The sequence below is a fragment of the Gastrolobium bilobum genome, unplaced genomic scaffold (genome assembly GCF_033153095.1).
Source record: "Gastrolobium bilobum isolate Gb01-03AN ecotype WA unplaced genomic scaffold, APGP_CSIRO_Gbil_v1 utg2909, whole genome shotgun sequence".
Taxonomy (NCBI): Eukaryota; Viridiplantae; Streptophyta; class Magnoliopsida; order Fabales; family Fabaceae; genus Gastrolobium; species Gastrolobium bilobum.
Genome location: NW_026897436.1, coordinates 255,262 through 270,519, shown reverse-complemented (window position 1 = coordinate 270,519; position 15,258 = coordinate 255,262). Strand labels below are relative to the sequence as shown.

The window sequence follows — 15,258 nt, the reverse complement described above, 5'->3', positions numbered from 1 at the left end:
AGGGGGCGTTTGGTTGAGGAGAAATTTTTTGAATACTAGAGAAATGTAATTGATAGGGAAATGGTTGGAAAGTGAGTTTGGTAGAAAAATGTAAAAAAAGTTGTTTGGTTGGAAAAAAATTTACCGGGAAATTTTGGTAAATATTATAAAGTCTATGATTGGTTTGAGTTAAAATATTGATGGAAAAATGAGTTGCAATTACCAAAATACCCCTTATTTTTAATTTTTTGAATCTCATCATGTGGTGTCTATGTTTGATTGTGTGAACAGTACTCTCATTCAGTGTCATAAATCTATCAGAAATTGCCACATCATTTTAGACTATTCAAACCTCTAGAAATTGCCTCTGTGTTCATCGCACTCTGCTTCCAGTTATGGTAAAGGATGAAGGTAGCTTTATAAGAGGGTAATTGTGGTAGCTATGGTGCAAATTTTTTTTCATTTACCTAGCTTTTGTGAAATACCAGCCTGGAAGTGGAATTTGAGTACCATGCATTTTATCAGATTTTGCAAACAATTATCAATGGCTAGGCAAATCACTTTGCTAGGAAAAATTTTTAATACCATGTACCAAACATGGACAATCCCAAATGTCAATCTCATATACCTAGGTAAATTTCAAGAAAGCTGCTACCAAACACAACCTTAGGCCTTTACAAAACAATCAAGATCGGAAATTAGTAATTGTATCACCTCCATGGTATGCGTACACTTTGGCTATAACGATGTAACCAACCTAGTCGATACGAGGCAATACATTTTGGTTAACATTAAATTTAATTATTTTTATTTTTATTTATTATTTAAATGAAGAAAAGGTGTCGAGCATAAAAACATTACAGACAAAATGAGATACAACTTTATTTTTTCAAAAATTGGATGGGTTAATTGCCACAATAAAGAGCAAAGAGCAAATATAAGGTTTCTCTTATTTGTAAGAATAGGGGTGAAGGTTGATTATACATGACTTTTTCTTTTTCTTTTTTTGTTTACAAAAAAATTTCTTTCCAAATTTGAACTTATGACCTTTGGAGTCACAAGGAGGTCAATTGCAACAATAATCTATAAAATTGTGTGAATCTGTTCTGTCTGAAAGACAAAGATGTCCAACCAGTGGCTGGTATATTTTATGTAGGATCTAGGTGCCCTCTCTCAAGTATCTATGAATGAGATACCCTTGAGGGTAGGCCGATCACTGTGCACAATAATAATCGACATAGTCAAGGCGTGAGGTGTATGCACAGTGACAAGCTAAAAGAGAGGGTTTAGAGAGTGTGTGTACTTTATTGGTTTAACCCTGTATTTATAGATTGGTTACCTGAAAGAGTGTACTTCTGGGCCTCTTAGAAATATTGGGGGCCCAAGTCCAACTGCTTAGCTGTCTGGATAGGATTGTCATCAATAGGAGATTTCCTTCCTTTTGTGTTGTCCTTTATTGGTCTTTCTAGAATACGCGCTTTTGTCAGGTCCATAACATAATCATTTGCAGAGAAAGGACAGATTTACTAATAAAACACTCCCAAGTGTTCAGGCATTTTGCTTGCAAGTTACAGATTGATATTAGCTACCTACATAATTAACGATTTGCAAGATTGGCTAATTTATTTGAATCTTCCTTTGTATTTCCTTCCATATTTTAGACCAAGAATTACCAGCCTTAACAATATTCTAGAACGAAAAATAGATAAAGAAATAAAAGAAATCTAAGCATGTCTTCCTATACTCTTCTTCCACACTTTTCTACTATAGTTATTCCTGAACTCTGGAAAATTCCTCTGCATATTTGAGTATTGTCTTCTCTATATACTGTTGGGTTTCCTTCTTTTGAGAAAAGGAATTGTTCTTCCTTGAGACAATTCTTAAGTGAATATCGTGGATTTCAGATTAAGAGGAATGAAAAGGGAATAACATTTCAAACACAGTGGTGCTGTTTTCTTGATTTCTTGTTTTCTTGCCAATGTCATTTGGTCACATATTACACAAAATGTTTAGACTCAAAAGAAATCATAGACAAATGAGCATGCCAAGGACAACTAGGTTGTTGCCATCTTAGGGGCTGTGTTACAAAGGCACATTAGATATCCATCTAACGAACATGGCAAAACATTCCTCAGACTTGAGCTCAGAAGTTACATGCCCCGCACCCTGCAATTAAATACAAAAAAAATTGAATTTGGATAATTCCCCTCAAAAGATGCCACAATCTTTCCTGTACTACTTTTCTTTGTATAGCTTATAAACAAGCAATGGTAGAAGTAAAAGTTGCGTGTTCTTACCTTCACAGTTGCTAATGTCATTTGATTTGAGTATGTCCTTGTGTATCTGCATGAAAGACAAATTATTTGTAAAGATATGGATAATGCTATCTTTTTCTTTTGGGTACATAACCTCGATGTATCCCAAATCAACCTCCTCTGGGCTGTCTTGTCCTCGGAGTACGATCCTAAGGTAAGTTCCTCGTTGAAACAGAGAGTGCATTGGACCACTGTCACTGGTGGAATAATGAGACTAATCACCTTCAAGGGAGAGGCGGTTTTCCTCTGGCTCCTAAAGAATTTCAAGAGTTTGCTTTGGTCAAGGTTTGAACTCTGACCAAAGCAAAATCTTGGGCGCTCAGCTTGCCAACTGAGCTACTCTTGGGGATTGGTTAATGCTATCTTAAGGTGTGCTTGGTAGGATGTTAAGGACTCTTGGGATTAGGGTGCACAATACTTGTACACAGTCTTACTCTTGTGTATATACAAATAGGTTATTTCCAAGATTCAAACCATGATCTGTCTTACCATTGGTCGAAACTTGCCCTCTTGGTAGGATGATTATAAAAGAAGAAGGAATAATGGTAAAATAGGATGGAAAGGTTGTGATTCTTGCAACATCATAGTCAATGGTGAAAATAACATTATGTCAATTTTTCTTGTACTGTGTACAAGATCTTATAAATATTCTGCTATTTGGTTTCATGTATAACAAGTAAACACCAAAACTATCAAGTTAAAAATTTCATGCTTACCCTGCGACTTGGCCATTTACATGCCATGGCCTCCAATCATGGACAATGGAGTAGTTTAGAGCCCTTATCCATGCTTGTGTCGACATGAAAGGAACAGTATAATCATGATCCCCACTGTAAAAGAAACATCATTTCCCATAAGAAGTCAACTAGTGGCTAATGGCCAGAGAAAGCTAAAAGAAAAATAATAAATATATGGTAACAACACCAGTTTAAAATTCATTTTTATTTTTTATTTTATTTTTATAATTATATACATTGTTGTTGCAATTTCGACTCAAGTGTGGTAAAAGTCAAAGATCTTCCCAAGAGTGTTTCTCCAATAATCGAATTTTCTATCTTTTAATCATTGCGGCCGGCATTCATTGGGTAAAAAAAAAACTGATTTAAATTGTTGAAGTCTTGACCTGTATATCAAGGAACGGTAGCCTTTTGAACTGAGATTTACATGAAACTCAAAGCTGCTAGAGATATCTTCCTCGTAATCGGTCCCGTTACAACGTTCCCATTGTCCTGCAGTTCCCTGCAGAACATTGGACTAAGTACATTAGTGTTTATGATATATCCATTAACTGCTGAGGCTTCTTGATCTGTTTGACTAAAAAAAAATTTATGGGAACAAAAAGTTTATGAATTAAAGTGGAATTACATGTTATCTATAAACAGAAGATTTTTATATTCTAACCCAAATGATGCAACTATGAGTAATCAGTTATCAAGATAAGTAATTTGTTCCCTTTAACTAGAGATCTCGAATTCAAAACACGAGCCACCTCTTAATGGATATGAGAGTGCTCGAACCATAGTAACTCTGATTGGCTCAAGTTTAAGTGGAACCATTCGTAAATGAACATAGAGTTAAGTATTCATTGCTAATTGTGACACAACATTATCCATCCACTATAAATATTAAGTGTAAGGTTTATTATATCAAACCTCTTGAGTATGCAGTGCCCTGGGAACACTTTTATCATTCATCCATAGTTTGCAGAGAAAGTAACCAAAAGTCTGCAATAATGGAAATAAAGAAAATAAAAAAATGAAACATTATGGAGAAAACTCTGTGTGAATCTATACAATGTATGTAAAAATACATCGCAGCTTAAGTTTGTCACTGTGAGATGGGAACTAAAAGTGGCCTTCAACTTCTGAGTCATAGATCTTCTCAAAAGAGCTTTGTGGTACTTAAGCGAATAATCTTGGCAATCGACACCCAAAATGTTGAAGCGATTAATTCCTGAAAGGCACTGAAGAACATGGCACAAACTCAACTAGCCAGATAATAAAAGTAGAAGCTATGATCATAATAAATTTGGGATGGTGATTACTTACCTCATCGAAGTAGTGGAGATCTCTTGAACACAACTCATTTCTAGAATCTATATCTACATACTCTCCTTTACAATTTTTCTGCAATGACTGTCCGTGGATAGAAAACGATTAAAATGACTAACAATTATTTTTCTCCTAATGAAACGTACATTACACATAAATGGCTGATATGACTAATGAAATATATATATATATATATATATATATATATATATATATATGTTATCAAGATATTTTCATGCAAAATTCAAATTTGTTGCGGACATGTGGTTTGGGTACTTTACGTGGTCACTCCCACTTTATTTCAAAGGGCCCGTTTGGATGAGTTTATAAAAAAAAGAATTTCAATGTCTTACTTATTTTAAGTGTTTTTTTATAAAAGCTAAAGATATAAAAAAAATTTAAAAATATATATATATTTGGCTTTTGACTTCAACTTTTTTTTAGAAGCTAAAATTTTAGTTTCCAAACAACGAATCCTTAGATTGGACATGTTGATCCCCCTGGGATTCAATAGTTTGTAAGTCAACCAAGGATTGAAAATTGGGTGGTTTATAGTGGTTTTCAAGCAGCCATTGAAGCTTGAAAACAATGTGGAAGAAAATCTTAAGTTGTTGCAAATGGATTGGATGTAGGTATAAAGCTAGAGGCTAAATCAGGATAATTCATCGTTTTCACTTTTCTTGCTCTAATGTTTTATATTTTAGCAGCTATATTGAAATGTTTCATTGTTTAATTGGCTGTTTTGACTTATGTGTTAGGTTATATCATTTGATTTAAAGATTTCATGAATAAATTGGTTTCTAGTATATAAGGGATCTTGTAATCGATTTTCAATGCTAAAAGAGCATTTTGCTTTTGTTTTGTGGTTGAATCAAGTAGTACGTTCCACCTCTCCATTATATATATTTGATTTTCACATAACTTCCATATTGTACATCATTACATTCCAAAAAAGGAATTGTTTTATGGAAAAGATTTTAAAACTCAATTCAGCCCCTGTTGTGTTTATTGAAGCTACTTGTCTAATAACCATATGTTGACTTGTATATTTTTTTATAGTTGGAAAGATTTAATTTCTAATTTGATTGACCAATTTATGTAGCAATTAAAGGGAATCCGTTACATGGAGAGATTGTAGGAATTATGTGGAGAGATTTTTGAATTTTTTAATTTCCTGATTATTTAGAATTTTCTTCCTTGATTTATGGCTGATTTGTAGCCTGATTTATGACTGATTTGTAACTCTAAAATTTTGTATATAATGACCTCTATTAAGGTCGAAGAAATACAAATGAATTATTATTCTATACAGTTCCTTGATTTGTAACATGGTACCAGAGCCTTCTAATCCAGCAAAGGGACTGCGAAATGAGTCTCACATGTATCCATACTTGAAGTGTAATTCTGAAATCATCTTCACCTTTCTTTCATTATTCTATTCTCCCTAGCAAAGAAATGGCCACTATCTCTGATGAAAGTCCCTAGCAACCCACTACCAGTGCTGCTTACTCGAGTACTGTTGGTAAAACTCTTTTTTTCCCTGCATGTTCTAGAGATGATATTTGGATAATTGACACTGGAGCTTCTGATCATATGATAAAGGATGCTAGTAAGTTGCATTGTTTGTTCCCCTTTTTTCAATCATTCATTTCTATTGCTGATGGTAGTACCTCTTCTATCACTGGTAAAGGATCTCTTATCCTTTCTGAACATCTTCATTTGACTTCTGTTTTGGTTGTCCCTTCCCTTGAATATAACTTACTTTCTGTAGCACAACTTACTAGTACCTTGAACTGTACTATCACCTTTTGGCCCTCATTTTGTGTGTTCTGGGACATTTTCACCGAAAGACTCTTGGCTATGGTGTTAAGTGAGACAAACTTTATTATCTGGATGTTACCGGAAAGAGACAGAATAAATTGGGAGAGGTCAATCATGCCAGTACTGAAGATAAGGCTCGGGAAACAATTTGGCTTTGGTATAAAAGACTAGGATATCTCTCTTTTGGCTATTTGAAAAAATTACATCCACGATTGTTTTCTAGTTTGAATATTGATGATTTCCATTGTAACACATGTGAACTAGCAAAAAGCCATCGTATTTCCTATTCTCTTAGTAGTAATAAAAGTTTAATTCCTTTTGAAGTTGTTCACTCGGACGTTTGGGGACCAGCTGGTGTCCCTTCCCTATCTAAAGCTCAATACTCTGTGACATTTATAGATGAAAGTACTCGAATGACATGGCTCATGTTGTTACATAAGAAAACTGATGTATTTACAGCCTTCCAAAATTTTCACCAAATGGTAACCATTCAATTTCAATGCCAGATTCAAATTTTACAGTCAGATAACGAGACCGAATATATAGATAAATCTTTAGCGTAGTTCTTAAATCACCAAGGGATTAAAGATCAGACCTTTTGTACTTGTACACCACAGCAAAATGGTTTGGCCGAAAGGAAGAATAAACAACTTATGGAGGTTTTTCGTGCCTCTCTCTTTGGCATGAATATGCCCCATTTTAACTGGGGTGAAGTTGTTCGCTCTGCTACTTATCTAATTGATCTTACCCCTTCCCTTCTAGTGTCATCAACTTTGTGACTCCGCAACAGAAGTTTAAATCACTACTTTCAGTTCCCCGCATTCCCAATCTTGAGCCTCGTGTGTTTGGCTGCACTGTTTATATTCATATTCCCAAAGTATTGCGTAACAAACTAGATCCATGTGCTAAAAAGGTGTGTGTTTGTCGGTTACTCTAATGTTCAGAAAGGATACCGGTGTTATGATCTGTAACAACAAAAAGTACATATCACTCTAGATGTCTTTTTTCGAGAATTTGAACCTTATTATTCAGGGGGAGTTTCTGGGTCTCCTATTCAAGGGGAGAGTTATTATGAAAGCAAGACCAATTAGCCACCTTAAATGGAGGAGGAACTGAAGCAACATATACAGGTGCAGAGAATGTTGAAGTCTTACAGTTTGACTCTCCGATAACAATAGAAATACCTTGCTTAACACCAGAAATTGAGGGATCTCTACGGGACCACCATAACCCAATAAAGGTAATTTCTAATCCTACTTCTCTTGAAGAAAATATCTTTTAGAATGATAATGTACCCACTGAAAGTGTCATTGTGTTTCCTGATATTCCTACCGAAACCATAATTGATTCTGGTGACATAACTCGTACAAGATCACATAGGACCAATAAGGGTGTACCAAAGGAACTGTACGAACTGACCCCAATACTAAAGCTAAATATCCTATTAGTAACTATGTGTCTAATCACAGGTTATCGAGTCATATGCTCTTGTTATTGACCAATTGTCCAGTATATCTGTCCCTAGTAATGTGCAGGATGCATTGGAGGATCCGAATTGGAAGAATGCAATGAATGATGAAATGGAAGCCTTGCAAAAGAACTCTACTTGGGAGCTCGTGCCATTACCAGATGGCAAAAGAACCATTGGATGTAGGTGGGTGTTTACTATGAAGCTAAAGGCAGATGGAAGTATTAACAGGTATAAAGCTAGATTCGTGGCAAAAGGATACTCGCACAAGTATGGAGTAGATTACCAAGAAACCTTTGCACCAGTAGCCAAACTCAATACAATCCGGATAATTATGTGCATAGCTGCAAATAGAGATTGGCCACTACGACAATTTGATGTTAAAAATGTATTCTTAAATGGAGACCTCGAAGAGGAGGTGTACATAGAGATATCACCAAGTGTCAAACAAAGTTCTTTTAGTGATAATAAAATTTGTAAACTGAAGAAAGCCTTATATGGACTTAAACAATCCCTTAGAGCATGGAGATTCGATATAAACAAAGCAATGCTGACCACACCTTGTTCATTAAACACAAGGAAAGAAAAGTGACCGTATTGATTGTCTATGTAGATGACATGGTCCTGACAGGAGATGACATAGATGAGATGAAACTTCTGCAAAATCAACTAGCAAGTGAATTCAAAATGAAAGACCTAGGAGAATCAAAATACTTCTTGAGAATTAAGATAACAAGATCAAAACAAGGTATTTATCTTTCACAAAGGAAATACGTACTAGATCTCCTCACTGAGACTGGAATGCTCGTGTGTAGGCCAACAGAAACATCGATTGAGATGAATCATGTGCTTGGATTATTTCTAGAGCAAAAGTCAGCAAATATTAGTTAGTACCAAAGGTTGGTTGGAAGACTGATATACTTGTCTCACACGAGGCCATATATTACATATGTGGTAAGTGTTGTAAGTCGCTTTATGCATAAACCAAGTGTAGATCACATGAATGCAGTGTACCGAATTCTGAGGTACTTAAAGGGTGCCCCTGGCTGAGGATTATTGTTCGCAAAAAATAATGTCAAGGTGTTGAAGGTTACACTGACTCTGATTGGGATGAAGATAAAACAACAAGGCATTCAACATCAGGCTATTTCACCTTTGTGGAAGGCAATTTAGTTGGAAAAGCAAGAAGCAGAAAGTAGTAGCAAGATCAAGTGCAGAAGCTGAATTTCGAGGCATGGCTCAAGGAGTATGTGAGCTATTGTGGGTCAACAACGTATTAAAAGACTTGGGAACTTGTAATGACAAACCAATGAATCTCCACTGTGATAACAAAGCTGCCATTGAAATAGCAAATAATCCTGTGCAACATGACCGAACCAAACATGTGGAGATTGACCGATATTTTATCAAGGAGAAGCTACATCAGAAAATTATACAGTTCCCATTTGTTAAGTTTGAAGATCAATTAGCTAATATACTTATTAAAGTTGTTTTCGGAAGAGTTTTTCAAGGTGCAATTGACAAGTTGAACATGATTGACATCTATGCTCCAACTTGAGGGGGAGTGTTGACTTGTATATTTTTTTATAATTGGAAAGATATAATTTCTGATTTGATTGTCCATTATATGCAGCAATTAAAGAGAATCCGTTACATGGAGAGATTGTAAGAATTATGTGGAGAGATTTTAGGAGTTTTTAATTTTCTAATTGTTTGTAATTTTCTTCCTTGATTTATGGCTGATTTGTAGCCTGATTTATGACTGATTTGTAACTCTAATACTTTGTATATAATGACCTCTATTGAGGTAGAAGAAATACAAATGAATTACTATTCTATAGAGTCCCTTGACTTGTAACACCATAATTATCCGCTGCATCACGTATACACTAGAATATTCTCCACAAGTGCCTATATATACAAACATGCTCTTAGGTGTGGATCATCTCGGTTTTACATTAGTCTACATGTATCTTTTCATATATTGACTTAAGTATCGGAGTCTCTCTAGCTAAAACATCAACTATTGCCAACAGCAACACCCAAAAGAGCCACCTACTTTCCACCTCCATCAACCAACAAGAGAGAATAGATTCAACCTAGCAACCAAGTTGATCGATCTCGGAATTAACTAAGTACATATACATCAGCGCGGTCTATATCAATTTCAAGAGATATATACTATGCAAGTTGCTTTACTAAACATGAATAATTGCCCAACATTACTTTTGAAAAATAATATCATTATTACCGCATAGAGTTCATCAGAAATAAGTGCCATTCCATGGGCAAATGGAATTTGATGGTTCTTTTCTCTTCGAGTTGTTACGGGATTCCCTAGCACATATCCCTGAAAAAATTAAGAGCAATTTAGGCTTCATAATCCGTATAGTAAGATCTATGGTTAATACTACCACTTCATAAAGGTTAAGAACTCGCTTAAACAAGGATACCCTTAATTTTTCTTTGTTGGATTTGGCTATCAAAAACCACTTTAACGATTTCTTGTCAGTAGTTAAAAGAAAAATCCGAGGAATTGATTACAAACCTGGAGATTTATCCATGGGTTGAGACCTTTTTCATTTCCTGTGGATCAAGAAAATTGATGTGTTACAGTCACCTTAATCTTAATCACGTGAGTTACACTTTATATATCTGTAGTCATTTTGTGAAATGGTTTAATTTGTATGCTTCTACGAAGGAACTTTTGTAAAAACTATGTTTAACTTCATAAATCATATTCAATCCTTGTTCTTATGGATTTATTTAGAGTATGTCAAAAGAAAACAATTTTATGGATTTTATCAATGTAGATCCCACCATTTTTAAAATAAAAAGAAAAAAAATGGTGGGCTTCACATTGATTGTGTCTATAACATTGCCTAAGCATTTTCCTACAGCATGACATATGTACTTCGCATATATATATATATAAAGACAGCAAAGTGCCAATTTTAGAAGCATTACAGAAACCCAAACTACGAATAATCAAATGGCAATGGCAAGAGATATATTTCAATCCTCTTTATTTTATGCATTGAATAAATTGCTTGTCTGTTGGTGGACAGCATGGTTAGATTGTTTGAAATATATCTAACAATTGAATCAAATAAAATTTCTTACCATTAGAAATTTCTTGAACAACAGCAGGGAGAGACATGCCAGAGTAGGAATCACCTCCAATGTACAATTTGTTTGAAAGAAATTCCGAATGCTCAATCAGCCACTGCAAAGAAGATAAAGAGATGTATAATGCAGCTTAATAATAAAATTATCAAAATTACATCTTTTTTTTTTTTTTCAGTTACAATTAGGAGCTGTAACTTCCAAACCAAACTATAAATTAAATTAAATTAAAAAAGAAACCTAGTAGAAGTGAAATGATCGCTAAGTGACTGTACCTTCCTAAAAAATTGGTGGGTATGGTGAACTAATTTCCAGTCACTTCGTTGAGCAGTGAGATTTTTTGCATAAGAGAATCCAGTTCCAAGTGGCAAATCTACAAAAATAATGCTACACACCTGACCAGAAAACCATTAACATTATTTGCATTAAACCATGCTCAATTAACAAAACTAATTACAAAAAGAATAAGTATTACTATTATGCATTTATAACAACATAAATAACACATATGTTGCAACCCATGCTTAACGTAAATAGTAATATTTATTACATATTTTGGATTAACTTCATCAAACGAAATCAATGTAAAATTTTTGAGGATGCATTCTATTACCTTTGTCCATGAATATTGCCTCGAGACCAAATTTGGCAAGCTCCCGTTGTACTCCTCAAGTTTAAATGCAAGTGGGCCTATAACACCCAATTGATGATAAAATTCATTTTAGCAAAGTTGGTAAAAATATAAAACAAACACAAAGATAGGGAAACACCACATTCGTGTCAAATGTCAATGATGCAAAATGATTCTGCACGAGTTATAATCTCAACCAAACAGGCTAATGATATGTCTGTATTTGAATTTGATAAAAATAAATAAATAAAATCATTTTAGATGACAATTGGAGTAGATACAAAAACAAATTTTTTTTTTTTTGGATACACGATACAAAAACATTTTCTGAAGACTATTTCCACCAAATAACATTTCAGGAAGTGGTGCAAAACCTTTAATTTTGACTAATAAATAGGGGCGAGAATATTTTATACTATAATTACATTCTCAATATTAGTTGTTTATTCTATTTAATTTAACAAATCTAATGTGTTAGCGTGAGTCATTAAATATAAGTAGAAAAAAGGGTAAATACACTAAGCCTCCTTTATATGGAGTAAGATATTGTAACAATCAATTAAAGTTACTATCAATCAATTTTATCATTAAATCAATTATGCTGATTTATTTCTTTCTTTATATGTTTATAATTTTTCATATTTTATATTTTATATTTATTTCTTTCTTTGTATTGTTATAATTTTTCATATTTTATATTTTCACATTAAATACGAGGATATAAATAAGTCAGACCACTTATTAAACATGGGACCTAACAAGCACGGACACGCAAGTTTTTGAAAAATTTGCGTGTCGGACATGTGTCCGACACAGACAAGCTCCGACACGCGGTCAACATTTGGAGACACGCGATCAACATTTGGGGACACGCGATCAACTCTCCGATATGTTTTTTTGGCACGCAGTCAACTTTTTCCGACACGCGGTCAACGCTCGGACACGTTTTTTTTTTTAAATCTTAATTTTATTTTGTTAACTAAATATATGAGAAATAATTTATAAATTAATTTTTTCCTATTATGAAATTTGACATGAAAAATTAACAAAGTACGAAAAATTATTTATATTTATATTTATGTTATGAAATTTAAATATTTGATTAGTTATATGACTTATTATGGACTCTTATATGTATTAAATATAAATTATATTATATATATTAAAATTTTTATTTAATATCAAAATGTGTCTCAACATGTCGAAATATGATATTTTTTAAAATTTATGTGTCGACGTGTTGTGTCCCGTGTTCGTGTCCGTGCATTATAGCATGGGACACAGGGCTCTCGCCCCTTCCATGTAAAAAAAAAAAAAAAAAAAGATGATTGTATCTGGAACTTGAAGGAGAAACGTTAAAAAAAAAAAAAAAAAATTCATGGATGCAGAGTTGCTGATTAAATATTACCTATTTGATAGGCAAGAGCCGAAAACGAAGAGCAGCCAGGGCCACCAGATAGCCAAAGCATTACAGGGTCTTTACTAGGATTGTTCTCTGATTTAATAAAGTAGTAGAACACTTGTAGATCATCCTCTGTTTCCCCCAATCCCACATACCTGTGAAATGCACACAAATGGAAGAAAACAAGAACGTTACGTGACTTCATATTGTGCAAGAATTAACTTGACCAACTAAAAATTCAAGAATTTTCCAGAAACAAAAAACGCTGCTAGAAATTTATAGTGTGTCGTTGCTCACCCAGTTTCAAGTTCAAAGGGAAGGAGCCCTTCAAAGCCAGGAAGCACTTCAATCGTTGATCGAGAGGTTGCAAGTTGAGAATTGAGACATAAGAAAAGTGCTAAACTAAGTGAAAACCCACCATAGCACCACGAGTTACATGACATAGAACCCATCTTTGGGTGCTTTTTTTCGTAGGAACAATGCTGCAAGGAACACGAGTGAATATATACAACTATCCATACTTGGTAACGGTTAAAATATATTTTTGTCCCAACATGTCATTTACTTTTGGCAAATCATTTTCTACAAGCAAAAGCTCAGAGAAAAAACAGGGGAAGTAGGTGAAAGTGGGCTGGGTTGGGCCGAGCTTTGCCCCGTACAATCCAAGTCTATGTCAAAAAATTTCAATTTGGCCCGGCCCGATAGCATAGTATGAGTTTAACTGTTAGCCTGCCTTGACCCATTTATAAAAAAACAAATGGCCCGGCCCGGCCCGGCCCGTTGGCCTGTTAATTTTTAACTTCCAAGCAGACCATGAATCAACTCCGCAAAATACTCAAATTCTATTGTTAAAACAAAAAATGACAATTTTAACGTCCAAACAGAACCATGAATCACAACAATAACTCATCATAATCTGCATTTAAGTCACTTTCAAAAGCAAAATGCTCAAACTAAATAACATATAATTCATCAGATCTAACAAGTCAATCCATACTATGTAAATTAAAATAACTACATGAATACAACAAACACATCATAATGACTACAAGAGTAGCCAAAAACTTATCTTCATCTTCTCTCCCCTGCAAATACAATTCCAAGGGTACATAAGTTGGCAAATAATTTGTAAATGTAGAAAAAAAAACAAGAATAAAGAATAGAAACAAAAAAACTCAAGACTAAGAAACAAGAAAACCTTTTAATAGATTCACATAGGCAATCTCACATGCTGAGATGTTGGTTCCTCCTACATAAAAATAAAGTCAAATTTCAATTAAAATTTAATCGAATATAATTAAATTATAAAATAATTTAAATTGATTAAATTTATACCTTTTGTTTTTTCTTCAAGTCGTACTTATTACGTAGTCAATCTCCACCACATATTAAAGCTTGGATGGTATCTTCAGCCAAGCTAGAACGATAAGCATCAATAACTCTTCCTCCAGCACTAAATGTTGATTCTGATGCTACTGCAGAGATTGGTACACCAAGTATATCTCTTGCCATTTGTGATAAAATTTTATACTTTAAGCTATTACTCCTCCACCATTCTAAGGCATCAAATGAAAGATGAGATTTTTCATGATATTCATAAACACCTTCTTCAAGATATGACTTCAACTCTGACTTTGTTGTAGGAATAGATTCCTGTTCACGCACCATGCTCATGATTTGGTCAAACCCAGAGGTAGAGCCACGTGGAACTTGAGTAAAGGAAGTAGAAGAGGATACATTCATGCTAGACCCCACTTGACTATCAGAGGATGATTCTTGCAAACTTAAAGCTGAATATTCATTATACAGAGTTTCTAAAGCTTCACTCACCTTATCCATGTTAATTTGTGCCTCATGTTCTGATTTGTATATAAGTGGAAAGCAAATTTTCACCACATGGAATTTACATCGTGGGTCTAAAACACTAGTAATGGCCATCAACATATTGTATTCCCCCCAATATTTATCAAATTTATCTTTCATAAACCTTGACATTCCTCTCATAAAATCATAATTGTCTTCAGCTGCAACATCAATCACTTGTTTCACCCTAAACACTTCAGGAAGATATAAATTTGCTGTAGGATAATGAGTACCTGACATAACATTAGTAGCATGACTGAAAACTTCTAAAAGATGGCATACCTTTTCAACCTTTTCCCAATCCTCAGTTGATGGCAAATAATTATAATGTGGCTCCCACTCCTTATATTCTGGAAAAACATCTTTAAATTTAGAAGCAACGGACAGCATTTCATATGTTGAATTCCATCTAGTGGGACAATCAACAACTAGTTTCCTTTCTTTTACACCCATCTTCTTAACAATATCACAGAAAGTCTTCAATCTTGAGTCAGAATGATTAACATATTTGACACTTTCACGAACATTTTCAATGATACCTTTGATTTGACTAAGACCATGTTGCACTAGCAAATTCAATATATGAGCACAACATCTCACAT

General features: G+C 34.1%; 1 protein-coding gene across 1 annotated transcript; it reads right to left on the bottom strand.

Annotated features, from left to right (window-relative positions):
* Positions 1-1,893: 1,893 nt before the first annotated feature.
* LOC133306899 (serine carboxypeptidase-like 11) lies at positions 1,894-13,257 on the bottom strand. Its single transcript, XM_061507281.1, has 14 exons — positions 13,091-13,257; positions 12,800-12,948; positions 11,374-11,450; positions 11,036-11,155; positions 10,758-10,860; positions 10,183-10,220; positions 9,886-9,984; positions 4,343-4,429; positions 4,105-4,257; positions 3,947-4,018; positions 3,418-3,533; positions 3,011-3,124; positions 2,277-2,322; positions 1,894-2,145 (listed from the first exon to the last, which is right to left on the bottom strand). The coding sequence occupies exons 1-14, from the start codon at positions 13,243-13,245 to the stop codon at positions 2,062-2,064; spliced, it is 1,413 nt and encodes a 470-aa protein (XP_061363265.1). The 5' UTR covers positions 13,246-13,257; the 3' UTR covers positions 1,894-2,061.
* Between the last annotated feature and the right edge of the window lie 2,001 nt (positions 13,258-15,258).